General features: G+C 32.9%; 1 protein-coding gene and 1 long non-coding RNA gene across 2 annotated transcripts; one reads left to right on the top strand and one right to left on the bottom strand.

Annotated features, from left to right (window-relative positions):
• Positions 1–1,625: 1,625 nt before the first annotated feature.
• On the bottom strand, positions 1,626–4,430 carry LOC142519668 (alpha carbonic anhydrase 7). Its single transcript, XM_075622702.1, has 7 exons — positions 4,306–4,430; positions 3,955–4,172; positions 2,915–3,018; positions 2,659–2,761; positions 2,374–2,541; positions 2,170–2,223; positions 1,626–1,813 (listed from the first exon to the last, which is right to left on the bottom strand). The coding sequence occupies exons 1-7, from the start codon at positions 4,403–4,405 to the stop codon at positions 1,730–1,732; spliced, it is 831 nt and encodes a 276-aa protein (XP_075478817.1). The 5' UTR covers positions 4,406–4,430; the 3' UTR covers positions 1,626–1,729.
• Positions 4,431–16,967: 12,537 nt separating this feature from the next.
• On the top strand, positions 16,968–18,084 carry LOC142519662 (uncharacterized). Its single transcript, XR_012813795.1, has 2 exons — positions 16,968–17,046; positions 17,665–18,084. It is a non-coding gene; the product is annotated as an uncharacterized LOC142519662 (long non-coding RNA).
• Positions 18,085–18,784: the final 700 nt, after the last annotated feature.

The raw sequence follows: 18,784 nt of genomic DNA, 5'->3' as shown, positions 1-18,784 counted from the left end.
ATATTCGTGCGAAGATAAATATTTCATGAATAACTTAAAATTATAGTACTATTCGACACAAAAATGTGTCTAACCATCAAGTTAGATGTGGTGATGAGAGAAACGAAGGACGCGACATACAAAAATGGATGAATTGAGATAATAATCCAAAAATTTACACTAGCAAAATAAAGATTTTAAAAAAGTAAAATGTGTATAAGTTGTTGAAATATCAAATAATTAGAAGTTGTTTGTGTCTTTAAAATAAAATTAGCAATTTTAAATTCGGTTGCAGAAGCTTCTTTCTAAAAGCAGTCCAACTAAATCTGAGCATCAACATGATCTCATTAATTGCCTTTGGATCTACAGCAAGTCAAGATATTAATAATTTATATCTAGATTTTTTTAAACAAAAACTCACAATTTTACAGTGTCAATTTAATCATACATATATTTTATTTAGTTCATTCATGAAAATTTATTATTTTTTATATCGAAAATATTATTTTTTTATTATAAATATGAGCAGCAAATACCAATCACCTTTGACACAGCATATCTATCTTGTTGAATAATCAACACATTTCAAATTATGTAATTTAGTTTTGCTAAATATTTATTTTTTATTTTTTTAAGTGTTTAAATTCAATTTTACCATTAAATGAGTTGGGCCCAACACTACTGAGAACCTTGTTATTTGATGAATCGACATTAGAATTCAAGTTTGGCTTAACAACAAGTAAATTTTGAGGGGTACAAATTAAAGAGTGAAATCAAGTCAAAAGATGCTTCAATTAGTTCAATGTGAATAAAGATTCTCACGGCTTTTGGTGCATCTTAAATAAATATTCTCAAAATTAACTTTATCTTTGGTGTTATTTTTCTCTTCAAATAATTTCTCTTGTGAATTCGTTAAATGTTAAATTGTATGTATCGATCACGTTGACAATTGGCTTGGTGTGCAGATAAGATGTCGATTGATAATTTTTACTTGTTTCGTCAAATATTTGGCTCAAGTTCTTCAAAGATTAATCCAAATATATTGATTTATTATATTATATCGTACATTTTTTTATCATCTCATTCATGAGTCAAATAACTCTGTTCATTTAGTTTGAATTTAATAATTGAGTAGGTCTTTTGTGAGACGGTCTCATGAATCTTTATCTGTGAGACGGATCAATCTTACCAATATTTACAATAAAGAGTAATAATATTAGCATAAAAAATAAGAGTAGATCTCTTATGAGACAGTCTCACGATTCTTTATCTATGAAACAGGTCAATCCTACCGATATTCACAATAAAAAGTAATAATCTTAGCATAGAAAGTAATACTTTTTCATGCACGTATGACTCAAATAAGAGATCCGTCTAACAAAATACGACGCGTGAGACCTTCTCACACATTTTTTTGCAATAAATATAATATTGTAGCCAAAACATTCATCCAAAAACTGGATCTCTTGCCACTGTATCGATTAATACCAGCGTATCAAAGTCGATAAATTAATTTTTGCAAAGTATTTAAAGTGATGATATAATGAAATTTTGTAATAATTTATATTCAAGGAAAACAAGAATTTAAAGAACCTACATAAATTTAGTGAATATAAGCAACAATATAGATATAATTAAACTTACTAATTAAATTAACGAGTGCATATGATAGGAACGATACGATTTTAAATAAAAGAATCTCCATGAATCAAGCTCTTATTCAGTGTAAGGATTAAAAAAAAACATCTCATTACATCTCAAGATCTCTGGGTCTGTATAGTAACAGTGCACGTTCGTTTAGCTGCTGTATTGGCCTAGCATTAGCTTCTGAATCCTGACGAAAATAAAAATATATAATTAATAAATAAAAACACCTATTTAATATATACTATTTCCGTCTCATATATATATCATATATATATATATATATATATATATATATGACATATTGGTGTTTTCATACACATTAAAAAAATTATTGAAGAAGTAAATTTCATAACTAAACTTCTCATTTCACCATAATTGATAAAAGAATGGATAAAATAATATAAAATATAGAAAATGGACTGTATATTTGGGACAGATGGAAAAAAAACATATATATAACATTTATATTTAAGACGAACTAAGAAAAACACTCCTACAACTGAGAATTTTGTATTATGGGATTTAAAGAGCTCGAGAACTTACATCATGAACTATCTTGCGAACCAATTTTATCTGCTCTCTTGTGACCGTCCTCACCTTAATGAGTTTGAACACAATAATTTAAACACAAAATTTATCATTTAATTTTTCATATATAATTATAATTAAGAAACTACACAATTAATTAACTAATTATATATATATATATATATATATATATATACACACACACACACACACACATACCTTTCGAACTATTGTCCATATAACATTCTCGGTGCAAGGAGGGGTTGTGAGTGAACCCATGTATCTATAATATTTTCTGCTGCCGAATTTTATGAGTTTCGGATCGAAAACGCCGATGCTTCTTTCGACGTCTGCAGAATCAGTGACTGAACGTAGACTACGTTCGATCTAAAATACACGACTGAATAAATCAATTATTTAAAAAAAATATAATCGAGGAATTTAACATTTATAATTAAAAAATGTACAGTAAATCAAAATATTGCATCAAACAGTGTATTATACCAGCGACAAAAATGAGTCAGGTCGTCCGATCTTGTACATGATTCCAATGACAGCCGTGCGATTATCCTTGCTTTGATGCACCAAATGAACTTCCATAGTAAACCTGTCGATGAATCTTGAAATCACAAATGATGCGAAAAAAACATCTAACACAATTTTAAGTAATTTTGAAAAAAATAGCAAACATAACACTTTAAAAAAATAAATAAATCTAATTTTAATTTGTAAATAAAATATGGATAAAAGTTTAACGTACCTCCTGCCATCGAGAGTGTGTTCAGAAGGGGAGTGCCAATGAGTCTGCTTCAGCTCAAATATGGTTCCATTTATTTGGATATAACCCGCTCCATTCCATCTTATCTACTTTCGAAAATAATAATATCAACAATAACTATATCATTAATAATTATAATAATATGGAAAATAGCAAAATCGTCTTAAGTTTCCGTTTTGATTGATGAATTTGGATTTGTGATACGATTTCAAATCAAAACATTTGAAATTCATATATTTGAAATGACTAGGTTGAGAAGTGAATATGGAACTGAAACATAAAAATGTATTTAGTTAATGTAAGATATTTCAAATCATTGATTGTAATTTTGAACTAAATTGATACCATATATTTGAAATGTGGATTTGAAATCAAATCCTTCAATCCAAACACAATATTAAGTTTGTCCATATTTTAGCTTTTTTGTCCTTCTTTTCCGCAGTATTGACATGTGATCGAAAAATATTGATATGACACTAGGAAATACTGACGTGTCCGAAGCAGCCACTTCTACGGTCAATCAAAGAATACTAACATCCAAAACATAACTTAATTTATCCGACCAAAGCTCAAATTTGAATACTTATAATACCAAAACACGATCATTTTAACTATTTTCCCTAATAGAGTAACATGTGAAAAATAAATAAAATGAAACTGAAAAACAAAGATATTAATAAACGGCAAGTTAGAGGTGAGAATTTTGTAATTATATATAATTAACGTTTTAAATTTGTCAACGTACTGTGTGCTTAGCAAATTAAAGACGTGGAGAACAAAGTTGACGTACGTATGCAATGATCCAATATCTTTCATGCAAACAGAAAGTATTTAAAATATTGTAATATTAATGTATATAGTTTTTTTTTTCGAATAATGTTTAATTTTCGTGTTATGTATTATATATTTGAATCGCTTAAAATTAAATTTACGGTCTGTCACATTAATACAAAATTATTAAGCATTTATTTATTTTTTTACTATCAGAATAAATAATTTGTAATATTGCATATGTTACTTACCATCATATCGTGCCCTCTATTGACAATGGTGGCATTTGAGGGTTTGTAATATCTGCGTAGTCTCCCCAAATCTGGCACTATTTCAACTCTTTCATTCAGTAGATCAATCGGAGATTGCATCTTCCCTGAATTGCATACTTCCCATTCCGGACGAAGGCGCCCCCAATGCGGTGGGCCGGTTTCACTCTTTTCGTCGTAACTAAATTCTCTTTCATCATCTAATTTAAAACATCAAATTTCATCACTACCACCCGAACGATCTCATGAGTCGATAAATGAAAACGAATAAATAATATAGATCTATATAAACAAAAAAAATTATGTATGTGTGTTTTGATTAGATGAACTTACCGACTTCTTGAGCTCTTGTCAAACGTGCGGATGAAACAAGAACAAGAATAGCGAAAACAGCCTGAAAAAGAGTGGTTTGTTGAATCCTCCTCGACTTCATTTTTCTTTCTTTTGTTTCGTAAATAGCAAAGATGATAAAAATGGAGCTATTGTGGGCGAAAATGGATTGAGTATTATTATATATACAAATCAATTCTATTATGTAATAATAATTAATAAAAAAATCAATTATGCGATTGGTTGGAAGGTACGTCGAAGTTGATTTCGATTCGAGTTTGGTGTTGGAATAAATTGTGAAAACATATAAAATTTGACAAAAAAGTCCAGACAAAAACTTGTGTGAGACGGTCTCACGGAATTGTATTTTGTGAGACGAATATCTTATTTGGGTCATCCATGAAAAAAATATTATTTTTTATGCTAAGAATATTACTTTTTATTGTGAATATCGGTAGGGTTGACCCATTTCACAGATAAAGATTCGTAAGACCGTCCTCACAAGAGACCTACTCAAAAGTCCATTAATTTATATTTCAAAAGTAACCGAGATAGGTGTGTGTAGATAATTTTATTTTTATTTTTGAAAATTATTTTATAGTCTTGTTATGTTCAAATATGTTGCATTATATTTATGGGCGTAATTATTTATTTTTAATTGATATTAATGATTGTTTAAGGAAAGGATATGAATGCACTAATGGCCCCCAAATAACATGCAAAATTTGTGTTCAATGGGGATCGGAATTATAATTAACCGGTATCAATAGAGTAATTATTCTCTCTTAAATATTAGTTTTTCAAAGTTTATATATGTTAATATTTTAAATACAATATAGGTTTATCTCATTGAGTATATATATGGGATATTTTATATTTTTGTGGATGAGTTTTGAAACAAAAATGTAATTTCTCTGAGAAAAAAGAATATTTTTATCTAAAAAGTGTTGTTTGATCAATAAAGGCTTTTTATTTTAAAAATATACAACTGAAAATAATTTTTTATATTAGAAAGGAATATTTAGTGCAATCAATTTATGATGTAATAATTTTACAATCAATATATTAAAAATATAAATTTGGATTAATATAATCTAATAATTTATTAACTTTAAAAAATAATGAACATGGCAATGTTTTTTAACTAATGTAAACCCTGATTTATTTCCAGACATTCCTCCTTCCCTTCCTCAACATCTCATGCGTCTCCCCATATTCCAGGAGAGGTCTATTCATTTTATAAAATCAGGTCTTAATATCATGAATTTGAATCTAATTTCACCTCAAAAGTTAGTTCAAAATAGAAAAATTGTTCAAATTCATATATATAACTCTTCACTAACTTAATATAGTCGATCTCAGGAATGAACAACTGGAAAAGACATTAGTGGGTGACCCAAAAGGTCAATCCAACATACAATAGTAGACCTAAGCTCTGGTATCATGTTAAGATTATGAAAACGAGTCTAACTTCACCCAAAAGCTAGCTCAAAGAAGAGGATTGTTCAAATCCAGATATATAATTTCGGCCAAGAACTTAATTCAGCCAATTTAAGACATCTAGCACATTTTTATCACACCTAAAAATGAATAATTTGAACGTGAAATTTATAAGACGTTAGTGGAAGACCCATGAGAGTAGTTCAAAAAATAACAGTGAATATGAGTTTTGATACCATGCTAACACATCAGCGTATTAAGTCTCTTCTCAAACTTAAAATCTTGATGTCAAATTAACTTTAAGCCATCGAAAATCAAAATTGTAATTTAATCGCATTATACAGGCTGAATATGAATATATATATGTGTGTGTGCGTGCGCGTGTGCGCGAGTATATATATTGTGCATTTTGTGCTTAATTTTTAAATGGATTATATATATTTGTGTGTGTGCGCACGCACGCACACTATATATATTATATATATTGTGCATTTTGTGCTTAGTTTTTAAATGAATTCTGTGTGTATTCTTTCTTTCACATTTACCTGTTACAAATATCACATTCATTGCGTTCACAAAATGCCTGTTTTCCAGTTTTTCAAATAAAATTGTTTTAATAATCGAGGATTTAAACCAAACTTTACATCGTGCTTAATTTTTAAATGAATTATGTGTGTATTCTTCCTTTCATTTTTACCTCATACAAATTTGACATTCAATGCGTTCACAAAATGTCTGTTTTCCAGTTTTCCAAATACAATTGTTTTAATAATCATAATTCTCTCAATTATAAAAAAAAAAAAAGTGAAAACAATGTACTGTTTGGTTTAAATCCTCGATCGATTCATCTTTCAAAAACAAGATCAAAATTTCTTATTTAATTTTATTTTATTCTTCATGTTTATTAATATATGTATGTATAAAGATTCGTGCACATACGTAAGAATATAACTTTTTTTAAATATATTTTGATCTTCCAATAGCTTTATATTGATATGTTTTTATCTACAAATTTTCTTCTTCTGGTCAATTTGGTTTGTAGTAAAATTCATGCACATGGAATTGGATTGCTTGCATGAAATAGTACGCCGGTACGGATTCGAATCCATATATAATCCACTTTATTCACTAATATTTAGCGTGTGTGATATTTAACACAGAGTCCTCTTGATCATGTTTATTTTAGATAAGCTCTAATTAAGTTTTAGAGAGTTATGATTTCATCGTTAGGTCAAAAGTTATAAATATTAGTTAAGATGCAAATTTATTTTTTTATACACGTAGCAACGTGGAATACACAACACCTACTTGAGTTTCTAATTAATGCGTCAAACAGTTAGGCTCATAAATCTGGCAATGTGTATGTCTATCTGCTGATACTATCTCATATCCCTTGTACATCAGCCTCATCCTTTCCCTACTCTCAGTCTCGTCTCAAGTAGAGACAGTATTATCCGTTAAGATCTGACGTTACTCTTTTACGGGTCACCTAGCCAACCATATCAAGTGACGCAATATCAGCAACTTAATGCATGATAACTTTTCAAGAGGTCTCACTCATGCACGTTTAACCCCTTACAATATATTTCAAAATTTTATAATATCTTGTTTTTGTGTTGAAATCAAGCTATTAAAATGATGTGATTAATTTAAATAAAGAACAAAACAAAAAAAATCTAAAGAAAAACAAATCAAATTATCCAGACGTTGGAAATAATAATGAAAGAAAATTTATTCAAGGCATACTTGGGATATTATGATAAGAATAAGATTATTTCGAACATAATTTATATAATCTTTTGTGAAATATTTTGAAAATTATTATTTTTAAAAATATTTTCCAAGTATATTTTTTATAGAACAATTGAGAGAGAGAATTTTTTTATGTTTTAGAATAAAAAATGTGGGTTAAACGAAATTTAAAATATTTTTATAGAATAATTGTCCAAACATCTTTTTAATTGTTTATAACTATAAAATTGTCACGCCCCGGAACGGGGGTTGGTTGACACCGGCGTTGCTCTCAAATTTACTTTCGAAAACAACATGCCTCAGAAGTACAAAATTCAGAAACCAGTCTTTTTATTCATAATACGAAATAATTCATTGTCTGATACAAACTCGAATCACTAATGTTTTACAGCGGAAATGTAAAACAGACAAAACATTGCTTCTACAGATGCTGCGGAAAAACATAATTTAAAACTGAGAATAACGGTCTTCTTCTTCACCATCCCCAAAACTGATTCTGCTCCTTTTCTTCTAACCTTTCTTCATCGTCCTTATCTGAGATGTTATGGTGGGTGAGTGATATGGTTGTCACTCAGTAAGCGGGGGCGGGAATAACTCCCAGTTTTCAAAATCATTGTTAACAGTAACAGTAATACCAATAATATCCAGAAATTCTTATTTTCAGAACAGAAATCGGTATTCAGTATTTAGTAATCAGTAATCAGTATTTAGTAATCAGAAATTTGACAAGTAAGCACAGAGCACGAATTTCATGGCTAAACTGATATCAGTCCCCTATATGTTCTCTCCTCTAAGGGGTGAGGCCAGTAATCAGTAATCGGTAATCAGTAATGTTCAGAATATATATTCCTACCATTAGTTCACTAAGTTTCAGTGCTTCAAAATCAGATATCAGAAATCAGGAATATACTTTGCTTTAAAACAGAAATAATCAAACGGGTTTCAAGATATTTATACATAAGCCCACTTACCGTAATTTGCTAAAAATATTTCGGTTGAAGTCTGAAATCTGCTTGTTCTTGCTACTTGTTTCTACTGCTCGAAAATCAGCACTCTCTTAGCTCGAAAATTCAAGTGATAATCTCAAGATTTGTATAACCCAATTCAGAGGTCTGAGAGTGTTATTTATAGGCCAAATTAATGACCATAATCTGACATTAACAGCCTTTATTCCATGTTAATGCTTCAGTTACAAGTCATGGGCTGAAGTAGTAACTGTCTACTGGAATTTCGTGCTGCTGCTGCTGGATTTTATCTGTGGTTTGCTGCTGGATTCTAATCTGCTGGAAAAATACCAGCTTCTGAAATATTAGCTTCTGCTGAAAATTTGCATTGCTGCTGGAATGCTGGAAATTCGGGTTCTCACATCCCTCCCTCCTTATGAGAAGTTTCGTCCTCGAAACTTGGCTATACATGATCTTCAAAGAGATAAGGGTATTGTGCTCGCATCTTTTCTTCCAACTCCCAAGTAGCTTCTATTTCGGTATGGTTGGACCATTGTACTTTGATATATGGAATAATTCGTCGGTCCAGCTTCCAGAATGTGACTTGGATCAGAAATATATCTTCTCAGCTGCGAGAAGTGGAATACATTGTGAATTCTTGACATGTCGGGTGGAAGTGCTAATCTATAAGCAAGTGTTCCCACTTTTTCAAGGATTTCAAATGGTCCGACGTATCTGGGATTCAATTTTTCAGCCTTATTGAATCGGATTACACCCTTCATGGGTGACATTTTCACATATGCCTTCTCTCCAATTTCAAAATCCACGGGTCGTCTTTTCTGATAAGCCCAGCTTTTCTGTCGATCTTGTGCAGCTTTTAATCTCTCCTTGATCAAAGCGACTTTATCCACTGTTTCTTGAATCATTTCGGGTCCAACAATGGCTTTTTCCCCTACCTCATCCCAATACAGTGGAGATCGACACTTTCGTCCATACAGAGCTTCGTATGGTGCCATTTCAATACTGCTGTGGTAACTATTATTGTACGCAGATTTTGAGAGTCTATCTACTATTACCCAGATGCCGTCATGACTTTGTCTAGACTTTGGTAACCCGACAACAAAGTCCATGGAGATATATTCTCATTTCCATTCTGGAATTTTTAGAGGTTGCAGAAGTCCTCCAGGTCTTTGGTGCTCTGCCTTGACTTGCTGGCACACCTGACACTTGGAAACAAACATTGCCACGTCCTTCTTCATTCCACTCCACCAGAAATTTTTCTTCAAATCTCTGTACATCTTGGTACTGCCATGATGGACTGAAAATTTTGACTTATGTGCCTCAGACATTACTTCTTGTCGAAGGTTATCGATGTCTGGTACGCACAATCGTCCTTTCATCCACAAGATTCCTATGTTGTCCGTCTCGAAATCTGGTGATTTTCCTTCTTTGGCTTGCCCTTTTAGTTTTACCAAAGCGGAATCTCTATCTTGGCTTATCTCGATTGTCTCTCGAATACAAGGTTGTGCTGAAAGTGATGCCAGGATTACCTTACTTGTATTCTTTCGACTTAAAGCATCTGTTACCTTGTTGGCTTTGCCTGGATGGTAGCTTATTGTCAAGTCGTAATCCTTCATGAGTTCAATCCACCGCCTTTGTCTCATATTTAGTTACTTTTGAGTAAACAAATACTTGAGACTTTGATGATCGGTGAATATTTCGCATTTAGCACCATATAAATAGTGCCTCCAAATCTTTAGTGCAAACACCACGGCTGCTAGCTCGAGGTCATGTGTTGGGTAATTCTGTTCGTACGGCTTCAACTGTCTCGATGCGTATGCAATCACCCTTCTCTCTTGCATGAGTACACATCCTAAACCTCCTTTAGATGCATCACTGTAGATGGTGAAGTCTTTACCTTCCGTTGGCAATACCAACACCGGAGTGGAGGTAAGCTTCTTCTTCAAGGTCTCGAAGCTTTGCTCACATTTTTCACTCCATTGAAACATAGAGTTCTTCTGTGTGAGCTTGGTGAGAGGTATAGCTATTGAAGATAATCTTTCAACAAATTTTCGATAATAGCCTGCTAGTCCCAAGAAGCTTCGAATTTCTGTCACATTCTTTGGTCTAGGCCAATTTGAAATTGCCTCTAATTTCTTAGGATCCACCGATACTCCTGCTGCTGATATTATGTGCCCCAAGAATGTAACGCTTTCTAGCCAAAATTCGCATTTCTTGAACTTGGCGTATAGCTCTTTTTCTCTCAGCGTCTGGAGGGTGAGACGAAGATGTTCTTTGTGGTCTTCCTCACTTGACGAATATACCAGAATATCGTCGATGAACACCACCACAAACTTGTCAAGAAGTGGTTTGAACACCCTGTTCATGAGATCCATGAATACTGCTGGAGCGTTGGTTAATCCGAATGGCATTACTATGAACTCATAGTGTCTATATCTTGTTCTGAAGGCTGTCTTCGGAATATCGTCTGTCTTGACCTTCAGTTGGTGGTAGCCTGACCTTAAGTCGAGCTTGGAAAAGGCTGTAGCTACCTTGAGTTGGTCAAACAGGTCATCTATCCTTGGAAGCGGATACTTATTCTTGATTGTGATCTTATTCAGTTCTCTGTAATCGATACACAATCTCATGCTTCCGTCCTTCTTCTTTACGAACAGGACAGGAGCTCTCCATGGAGATGCGTTTGGTCGAATTTGCTTCTTATCCAACAATTCTTGAAGTTGTTCTTTGAGTTCTTTCAACTCTGCTGGAGCCATACGGTATGGTGCTTTTGAGATTGGTGTAGCCCTAGGAATCAAGTTCGGGGATTGTGCCAGGGAGTTCTTCGGGAAAGACGTCCGGAAATTCCTGAATAACTGGAATATCCTCTATCTTTAGAGTAACTTTTTTATTTATCTCGCTGATCGATCATTGCTAGTTAGACTTTCTAGGTCTGAGAAGTAGAAAAGAATGATTTCTGTTCCTTATCTTTACCACGAAGTACGATTTCTTCTTGGATTGGGGTTTGGCATTCTTACTCCGACAATCTACCATTACATGATTCTTGTCCAACCAATCAATTCCCAAATTACACTTTATAAGATCGACACTGAATATATGTGTATCCATACTTATTTTATTCTATCTTAAAATTAACACGATTACTAACTCAAATCTTGAAACCAATATAGAATCTTAGAACATAACTCCTTATCAGCCGATTGCTTCAAGTCCCAATAATTATAACTTAGTTAAAATTTCTTTCAACATTGAACAGAAGAAACTAAATCCTCAAACAATTCTTCATTTACTAAATCTTTCCTTAATCAAAGACTGAGTCCAACATATTTTAACACAAACAAGTTTCATTGTATGTCTTTCTCTTAGCATCCGAAATTTAATGTACATACCATTAATTATTGAAAAAAAATTTACTTCTACATCTGAATTTCAAAGATTATATAATCCTTATCTCATATTTTCATAAATAATTTATTATCCTCGAGTCAGATAATTCATCTTAAGTCAGAAGCTTATCTTCGATAGGTAAATTCCCAAAAATGCAAGTCAACTTATATCAGATAGGTACATTCCCAATATGATTCAACTTATCTTGGTACATTCCCAAAGAATATTACACTTCTTTCTTTTCGTACGATAATACCAATCTAGTCTACCTTATCATCTCTCCATTATCACTGTTCTTTTTCCACTACATTTATAGGTACTTCTTCTTCTCTAAGCTCTTAATGTAGCTACTCTGATCAGTCATAATCTTCATCCAAAACAGGAGAGTGAATGTTCAAAATTGATCTCAAGAGTACATGTTGAGTTATAGACAATAACTGTAATGAACAAAATCAGTACTGTTTATGCATTCAATGGAAGAAAATAGCTCAAAATTTTTCAGTCTCAGAATTTCGTGAAAAATTTACTAAAAATCCTTCACATCAAGAACATGAATGATATCAAGTTTGGTGTAAAAATGCTAAGCCATTTGGAAATGAAAATTCCTCAAAGTTTCAAAAATTTGGAAAATTTTACGGAAATGATGATATCCCTATCTAAACGAAGGATTTTGGGGTTCATCGGCGGTGCTAGAGAGATTGGATGGTTCAAGGTTAGGTTCTCCTCGTCGAGAGCTTTCCAACGCATACTTTTAATAGTAAAAATTACTCCTGGATCAAAAGTTATGGCCGTTTGAAGTTTGCGCGAAAAACACCTCAACTTCCATGCCATTTGCAAGGTCTACTGCATGCGCCTGCTGGAGATCCCTATCTACTGCAACTCTGATGCTACTGCAATCAGTCTGCTGCATTCCGAGTCTACTGACCCAGTCTTCTGCATTCAGATCTACTGGTTTTCATCTACTGGTTCTGATTTCGGGCTACTGGTTTTGGGTCTACTAGTTTCCATCTACTGGTTCTGGTTTCGGGCTACTGGTTTCCCTTACTGATTTTTCCCAACTGTACGTAGTTAGTCTATATTTTCAGTAGTCTATTACAGTAGTAAATTTTCAGAAGTCTATTACATTAGCTTATTTCAGTAACCTTCAGGACTTAATTTCAGAACTCTATCAGAACTTATTATTTCTAGTTCCTCCTCCCCAGATTATGAAACCTGGTTTGCTCTGATACCACTTCAATGTCACACCCCAAGACGGGGGTTGGTTGACAACGGCGTTGCTCTCAAATTTACTTTCGAAAATAACAAGCCTCAGAAGTACAAAATTCAGAAACCAGTCTTTTTATTCATAATACGAAATAATTCATTGTCTGATACAAACTCGAATCACTAATGTTTTATAGCGGAAATGTAAAACAGACAAAACATTGCTTCTACAGATGCTGCGGAAAAACATAATTTAAAACTGAGAACAACGGTCTTCTTCTTCACCATCCCCAAAACTGATTCTGCTCCTTTTCTTCTAACCTTTCTTCATCGTCCTTATCTGAGATGTTATGGTGGGTGAGTGATATGGTTGTCACTCAGTAAGCGGGGGCGGGAATAACTCCCAGTTTTCAAAACCATTGTTAACAGTAACAGTAATACCAATAATATCCAGAAATTCTTATTTTCAGAACAGAAATCGGTATTCAGTATTCAGTAATCAGTAATCAGTATTTAGTAATCAGAAATTTGACAAGTAAGCACAGAGCACGTTCGTGAATTTCATGGCTAAACTGATATCAGTCTCCTAATGTTCTCTCCTCTAAGGGGTGAGGCCAGTAATCAGTAATCGGTAATCAGTAATGTTCAGAATATATATTCATACCATTAGTTCACTAAGTTTCAGTGCTTCAAAATCAGATATCAGAAATCAGGAATATACTTTGCTTTAAAACAGAAATAATCAAACGGGTTTCAAGATATTTATACATAAGCCCACTTACCGTAATTTGCTAAAAGTGTTTCGGTTGAAGTCTGAAATCTGCTTGTTCTTGCTACTGGTTTCTACTGCTCGAAAATCAGCACTCTCTTAGCTCGAAAATTCAAGTGATAATCTCAAGATTTGTGTAACCCAATTCAGATGTCTGAGAGTGTTATTTATAGGCCAAATTAATGACCATAATCTGACATTAACAGCATTTATTCCATGTTAATGCTTCAGTTACAAGTCATGGACTGAATTAGTAACTGTCTGCTGGAATTTCGTGCTGCTGCTGCTGGATTTTATCTGTGGTTTGCTGCTGGATTCTAATCTGCTGGAAAAATATCAAATTCTGAAATATTAGCTTCTGCTGAAAATTTGCATTGCTGCTGGAATGCTGGAAATTCGGGTTCTCACAAAAATCATTTTTAAAAATAGTTGTCCAAACACATTTTCAACTCTAAAAATGTTTTTATAGATTAGATGTCCGAATACATATTTATTCTTATAAAATTTTATAAAATGTCTGTAAAAAACACTTTTATAAAAAAGTTTTATAAATATTTTCCCAATAAAAAAATGTTTTTAAAAATAAAAAATAGGAAACTAATTATATAAATGGAAAATTCATTATACTTACACCGCATCACTTTTTTTAAATATCATTCAAAAAATATCTTTTAATAATAAATTTAGACGAACAGGCTTCCAAATCATTATAATAATATACGAACTAGTGGGCGTTACTGCTAATTATGCATGCAAATATATATGTTTGCTTCATATGACACATTCATTTGAATTGGAACACTCATTATATAATATATATATTATATATATGACTATCGTCGATGTGATGTTTATATATTGAACATATAATTTTATCACAATCAAAAAATGAACATTATTCAACGATGCTCACAACAGATTTCACGAGAATTTGAAATCTATCGTATGTATTCGTAAAAATTAAGTGAAAAAAAAAATCAAATTCATGAAATAAAGAAACATATATAAAAAAATTCTTTCGAATTCTTTATTTAAGGATTTCAACAGAATTCACCTCTCAAAAGTTAAGGCTATTAAATTTAATGGGGATAATTATACTTTGATTGCTACTTTTTGAAACACCATGAGGCAAAAATAGGGTTCGTTCGATCCTGGGTGTGGGGGCAGTGCCCACACCCCATATGAATGGTTGGGATTTCACTTCATGGGAAAAAAAAACTAAAAAAAATTGGGCCAGAAAAAATTCCAGCCCTTGGATGTACCCCTGCAGGCACTGCATGCAGGGGTAATGGAATAATCCCAAAAATAGCAGGGTTTTCACTGTAACCCTTTTGACTTTAGACGAAAATGCATCCACTGGGATTGTGGGAATGAACTATTTATTCGTTAAATGGGGTCAATTATGAAACAAAAATAGTTTGAAATATAAATAAGTTTTGTTCAAGATTTTGTGACCATTGATGTATCGTGTTCTCGTACCCAAGACGCAGTAGAAGTTTAAATTTTTCTTGAGCGTCGTGTGTTTAACAAAACATTCATAGGGCGTTTAGAATTAAACGCTGGACTCCAAACTATTCCGGTATTTAGGCGGATATAACTATTCTTGTAATTCTCTACGAACGGTTCTTCTCCTCTGATCGCCTAATTGGGTCCACGATTGAAGATTGTCTTCCTCGCTTGTATTGCAATAAAAATCGCAAGCGATTTATGTGTTGAGATTACGTACTCCGAATTTTCAAAATCCGGAGACAGTGCAGCGTCGGCGGCGCGACGATAGAAGAAGGTACTTGGCCGAAAATTTTCTCAATTTTCTTCAAGGTGGCTGTGACTTTGCTTGGCTAGGAGGGAGAAGAATTTTGTGTATTTTGTGTGCAAAAATTGGTAGGAGCGTCTAGTAGGATCGCCCCATGATCCCCTAGGTATCACTGATAGTGCCTGCAAGAACCTTTAGTCATGGTTAGCGTACATTATGGTCCTTTCAACACATATATCCGAATCGAATCTGCAACCATTGGTATATCAAGAGTTGCATATGAATTCGATAACGATGCGATTTATCTTTGAGTAATAGTGTTATGGTGTGCACAACTGAGGAAACACCTTTCCAAACTGCACGTCTTATTCCGGCCAGAGATTCCTTACACTATTTACTCATCAAACCACATAGGATATCTTTACTCGTAGGCAAACGGTGAATCCCGGACTACAATGTATTTGCTCCTACGCAATTCGAAACTACACCCAACCTCGCCACCTGATGATCCTTGATGGAGTCGGTAAACGGATCAAAGTGCATGCTAGTACATATAGCCCTACATTGTGCCGGGTCAAAGGACTAATGGTGTACAACCATAACTTCGGACGATTCCACTCGATAAGTGAGAGCCACTTGGACAGTCCAAGGGAGGGTTGTTCAGTGCATCGTTATATGATCACCCATATGTGTGAATGAACATCTTCATGATGCATTGCCATTAAACATGGTGTTTGCATCACATCTGATAGTTTCAAGCTTGAGCGACCATTATTCTTGTTTTAGGCGGCTGATTCAACTATGAACATGTTTAGAATATACGGTACACTTTCTAATGAGTTCCATGATCTTAGTTGTGACGCAGACCTCATGGTACCTATTGTATATTCAAAACTTTATCTATGAAGCTTGCATGGATATACAGATAAAGTATAATACTATAATCGAATAAAATCGTAAAATTTTATTAAAATAAAGATTGCTTTACATCAGAGTCAATAAAGCTGAAGAACCTACTCTAACAATGAATTGATGGGTTGAAATCAAAATTATTGAAAATTGCTGACTTATCACAAAGTCACACTAGCAGTTGTATAAAACTAAAAAATCAGTGTACAATAATTAAAATTTTACAATCTAATGGACAAAAATAAAAATTGGGCGAGTTAATAGGAAAAAAAATAATTTCCCTGATTTTTTTTAACTCGGATTATTTTTGCATTTGGACAGGTACGTAATTTATTGGGATTAATCATCATATGAATGAATATTGAAATTAGTCATAATTTTGATAATTGTGACAACTGGTGTTGTTGCTCCTCCCACTCGATCTGGTCTAATTTAGTGGATATATATAGACCCCATCAACAAATTTTACTATGTATAAATCTTACTATATATATGAATTCAACCCTTTATTAATTCTCAAAACAATCAGAATTCTATAGAGAGAGAGCTTTATTTATTTCTTCCATCGTGTGAGTTAAATATTCTCGCTTTAAAAGCTTCATTATTATAGATATTTTCATGCATATTGTTTATTATTTTTTCATGAGAAAAATTATGATTTATTTCCGGTAAGCTGGTTCTAGTAACTTATATTTTATTTTTGATTTGATCATTTTTTTGCTCGAAATCACTTAATCCAATGAATATGGCTTATTTTTCTCTCTGATTTTGAAATATTGAGTGTCGTTTTTGTTTTTTTTTATTAGACGAATTTTAGTGTGCGTAACATGACTTTATTTGCATCATATGAGTTACGTAAGAGAGAATCAGTGTCAAATAACCGATATTTGATGAGTTTCGTGATTTCTAGAAAAAAATAAACATGATTTTAATATGTGTAACATGACTTCATTTGCATAATATGAGTTACTTAAGAGATAATCAATGCCAAATAACCGATGTTTGATGGGTTTACTGTTTAGTGACTTTTGGCAAAAAAAAAATCTAAGTTATTGGATGAAAATCTAACTTTTACAATTTACATAACTAAAATTTAAAACATACCAATTTATAAGACCAAAATATATCCTAATTTTCCCTTTTTTTCATGCAAACAACACTAATTTCTATTTATGCATGCACGGCAGGTATACTAGGAAAAATGAGCAAGACGAGAGTCCTTGTGTTGCCGATTGTATTGCTATTGATCATCACGACTATGAGCTCGAACAGGTTGTCCGAAGCAAGACAGAAAATGGGGAAGGATGGTTACGAAGAAGAAGGTCATTTGAATGGGGATAATCACCATCGCTACTCCATCCCCGATTTCAATCATCGCGGTAACAATGATCAAGGCGATACAAGTCCGGGGCGAGTCTAATTATTCACCATATGCACAAGTAATATTGTATCGTAACATATAGTGTGAATTTAACCTCTATCATATGTGATATGCTCTTGAGTATGAGTACCAAAAAAAAAAAAAAAAGTCGACGTTATAATTATCACATATCAAAGATTCTTAACCCCATAAATTACGTACTCCGTGGGTGTGTCCACTGGCTTAATTTGTAGGCTTGATTTTATGCTTCATTTTGCCAGATCGCATATATGTTAAGAATAATTTCAGAAATAATTAATACATATTGCCACATCAAATGTAAAACAAGCAAGTGATCGTCGAAGAAACGGGTCGAATCAATTCAATTCTCCCCAAAATTAACAAAGAATTTGACTTGAAACCTACCTACCTAGCTATTTATTATTATGAGTGTTTAAGAACGCTGACTCTAATTATTACGAGTTTTAAGTGGATATAGCTCTTTTTGTAAATCCTTATGAACAGATCTACTCTTTTCTTTGATCCTCTAATCAGGTCCACGATCAGAAATTGAATTTCTCGTATATATAGATTGATTAGAGATCTAAATGAAATTTGCATCGAAAATTGATCAGACGATGATCTGGCTGCAGGGGCTGCGGCGGTGACACACGGTTGTGCATGGTGGCCGAGACTTGCTTCTTGATTCTTAAAACAATTCATGGCCGAAACTTGCTTGTTCCACCAATAAAAAATGGTGCAGATATGCTTTTTGATTCTCAAATCAACTTCACCGACTTTTTTATTTTTGATTGGTCAATCATAAGTTCAAAGGTTTAATTTTGATTCTTAATTAAAATCTTGGTCGAGAATTGTTTTTTAAAAATCTCCAATCAATATGGCCGATTTTCCTTTTGTGAGGAATAGAGTTATAGAGCAAAGAAAAA

Source organism: Primulina tabacum, chromosome 1 (assembly GCF_025594145.1).
Source record: "Primulina tabacum isolate GXHZ01 chromosome 1, ASM2559414v2, whole genome shotgun sequence".
Taxonomy (NCBI): domain Eukaryota; kingdom Viridiplantae; phylum Streptophyta; class Magnoliopsida; order Lamiales; family Gesneriaceae; genus Primulina; species Primulina tabacum.
Note: the sequence above shows the minus strand (reverse complement) of the source record. Positions and strands in the feature narration are given on the sequence as shown.

What these genes read in the sequence shown, in the direction of transcription:
- LOC142519668 (XM_075622702.1), bottom strand. Translation starts at nt 4,405, where the DNA reads ATGAAGTCGAGGAGGATTCAACAAACCACTCTTTTTCAGGCTGTTTTC. An exon ending in GACAAGAGCTCAAGAAGTCG is followed by an intron (nt 4,173 to 4,305) that starts GTAAGTTCATCT and finishes GTTTTAAATTAG; the next exon opens with ATGATGAAAGAGAATTTAGT. An exon ending in ATAGAGGGCACGATATGATG is followed by an intron (nt 3,019 to 3,954) that starts GTAAGTAACATA and finishes TTTCGAAAGTAG; the next exon opens with ATAAGATGGAATGGAGCGGG.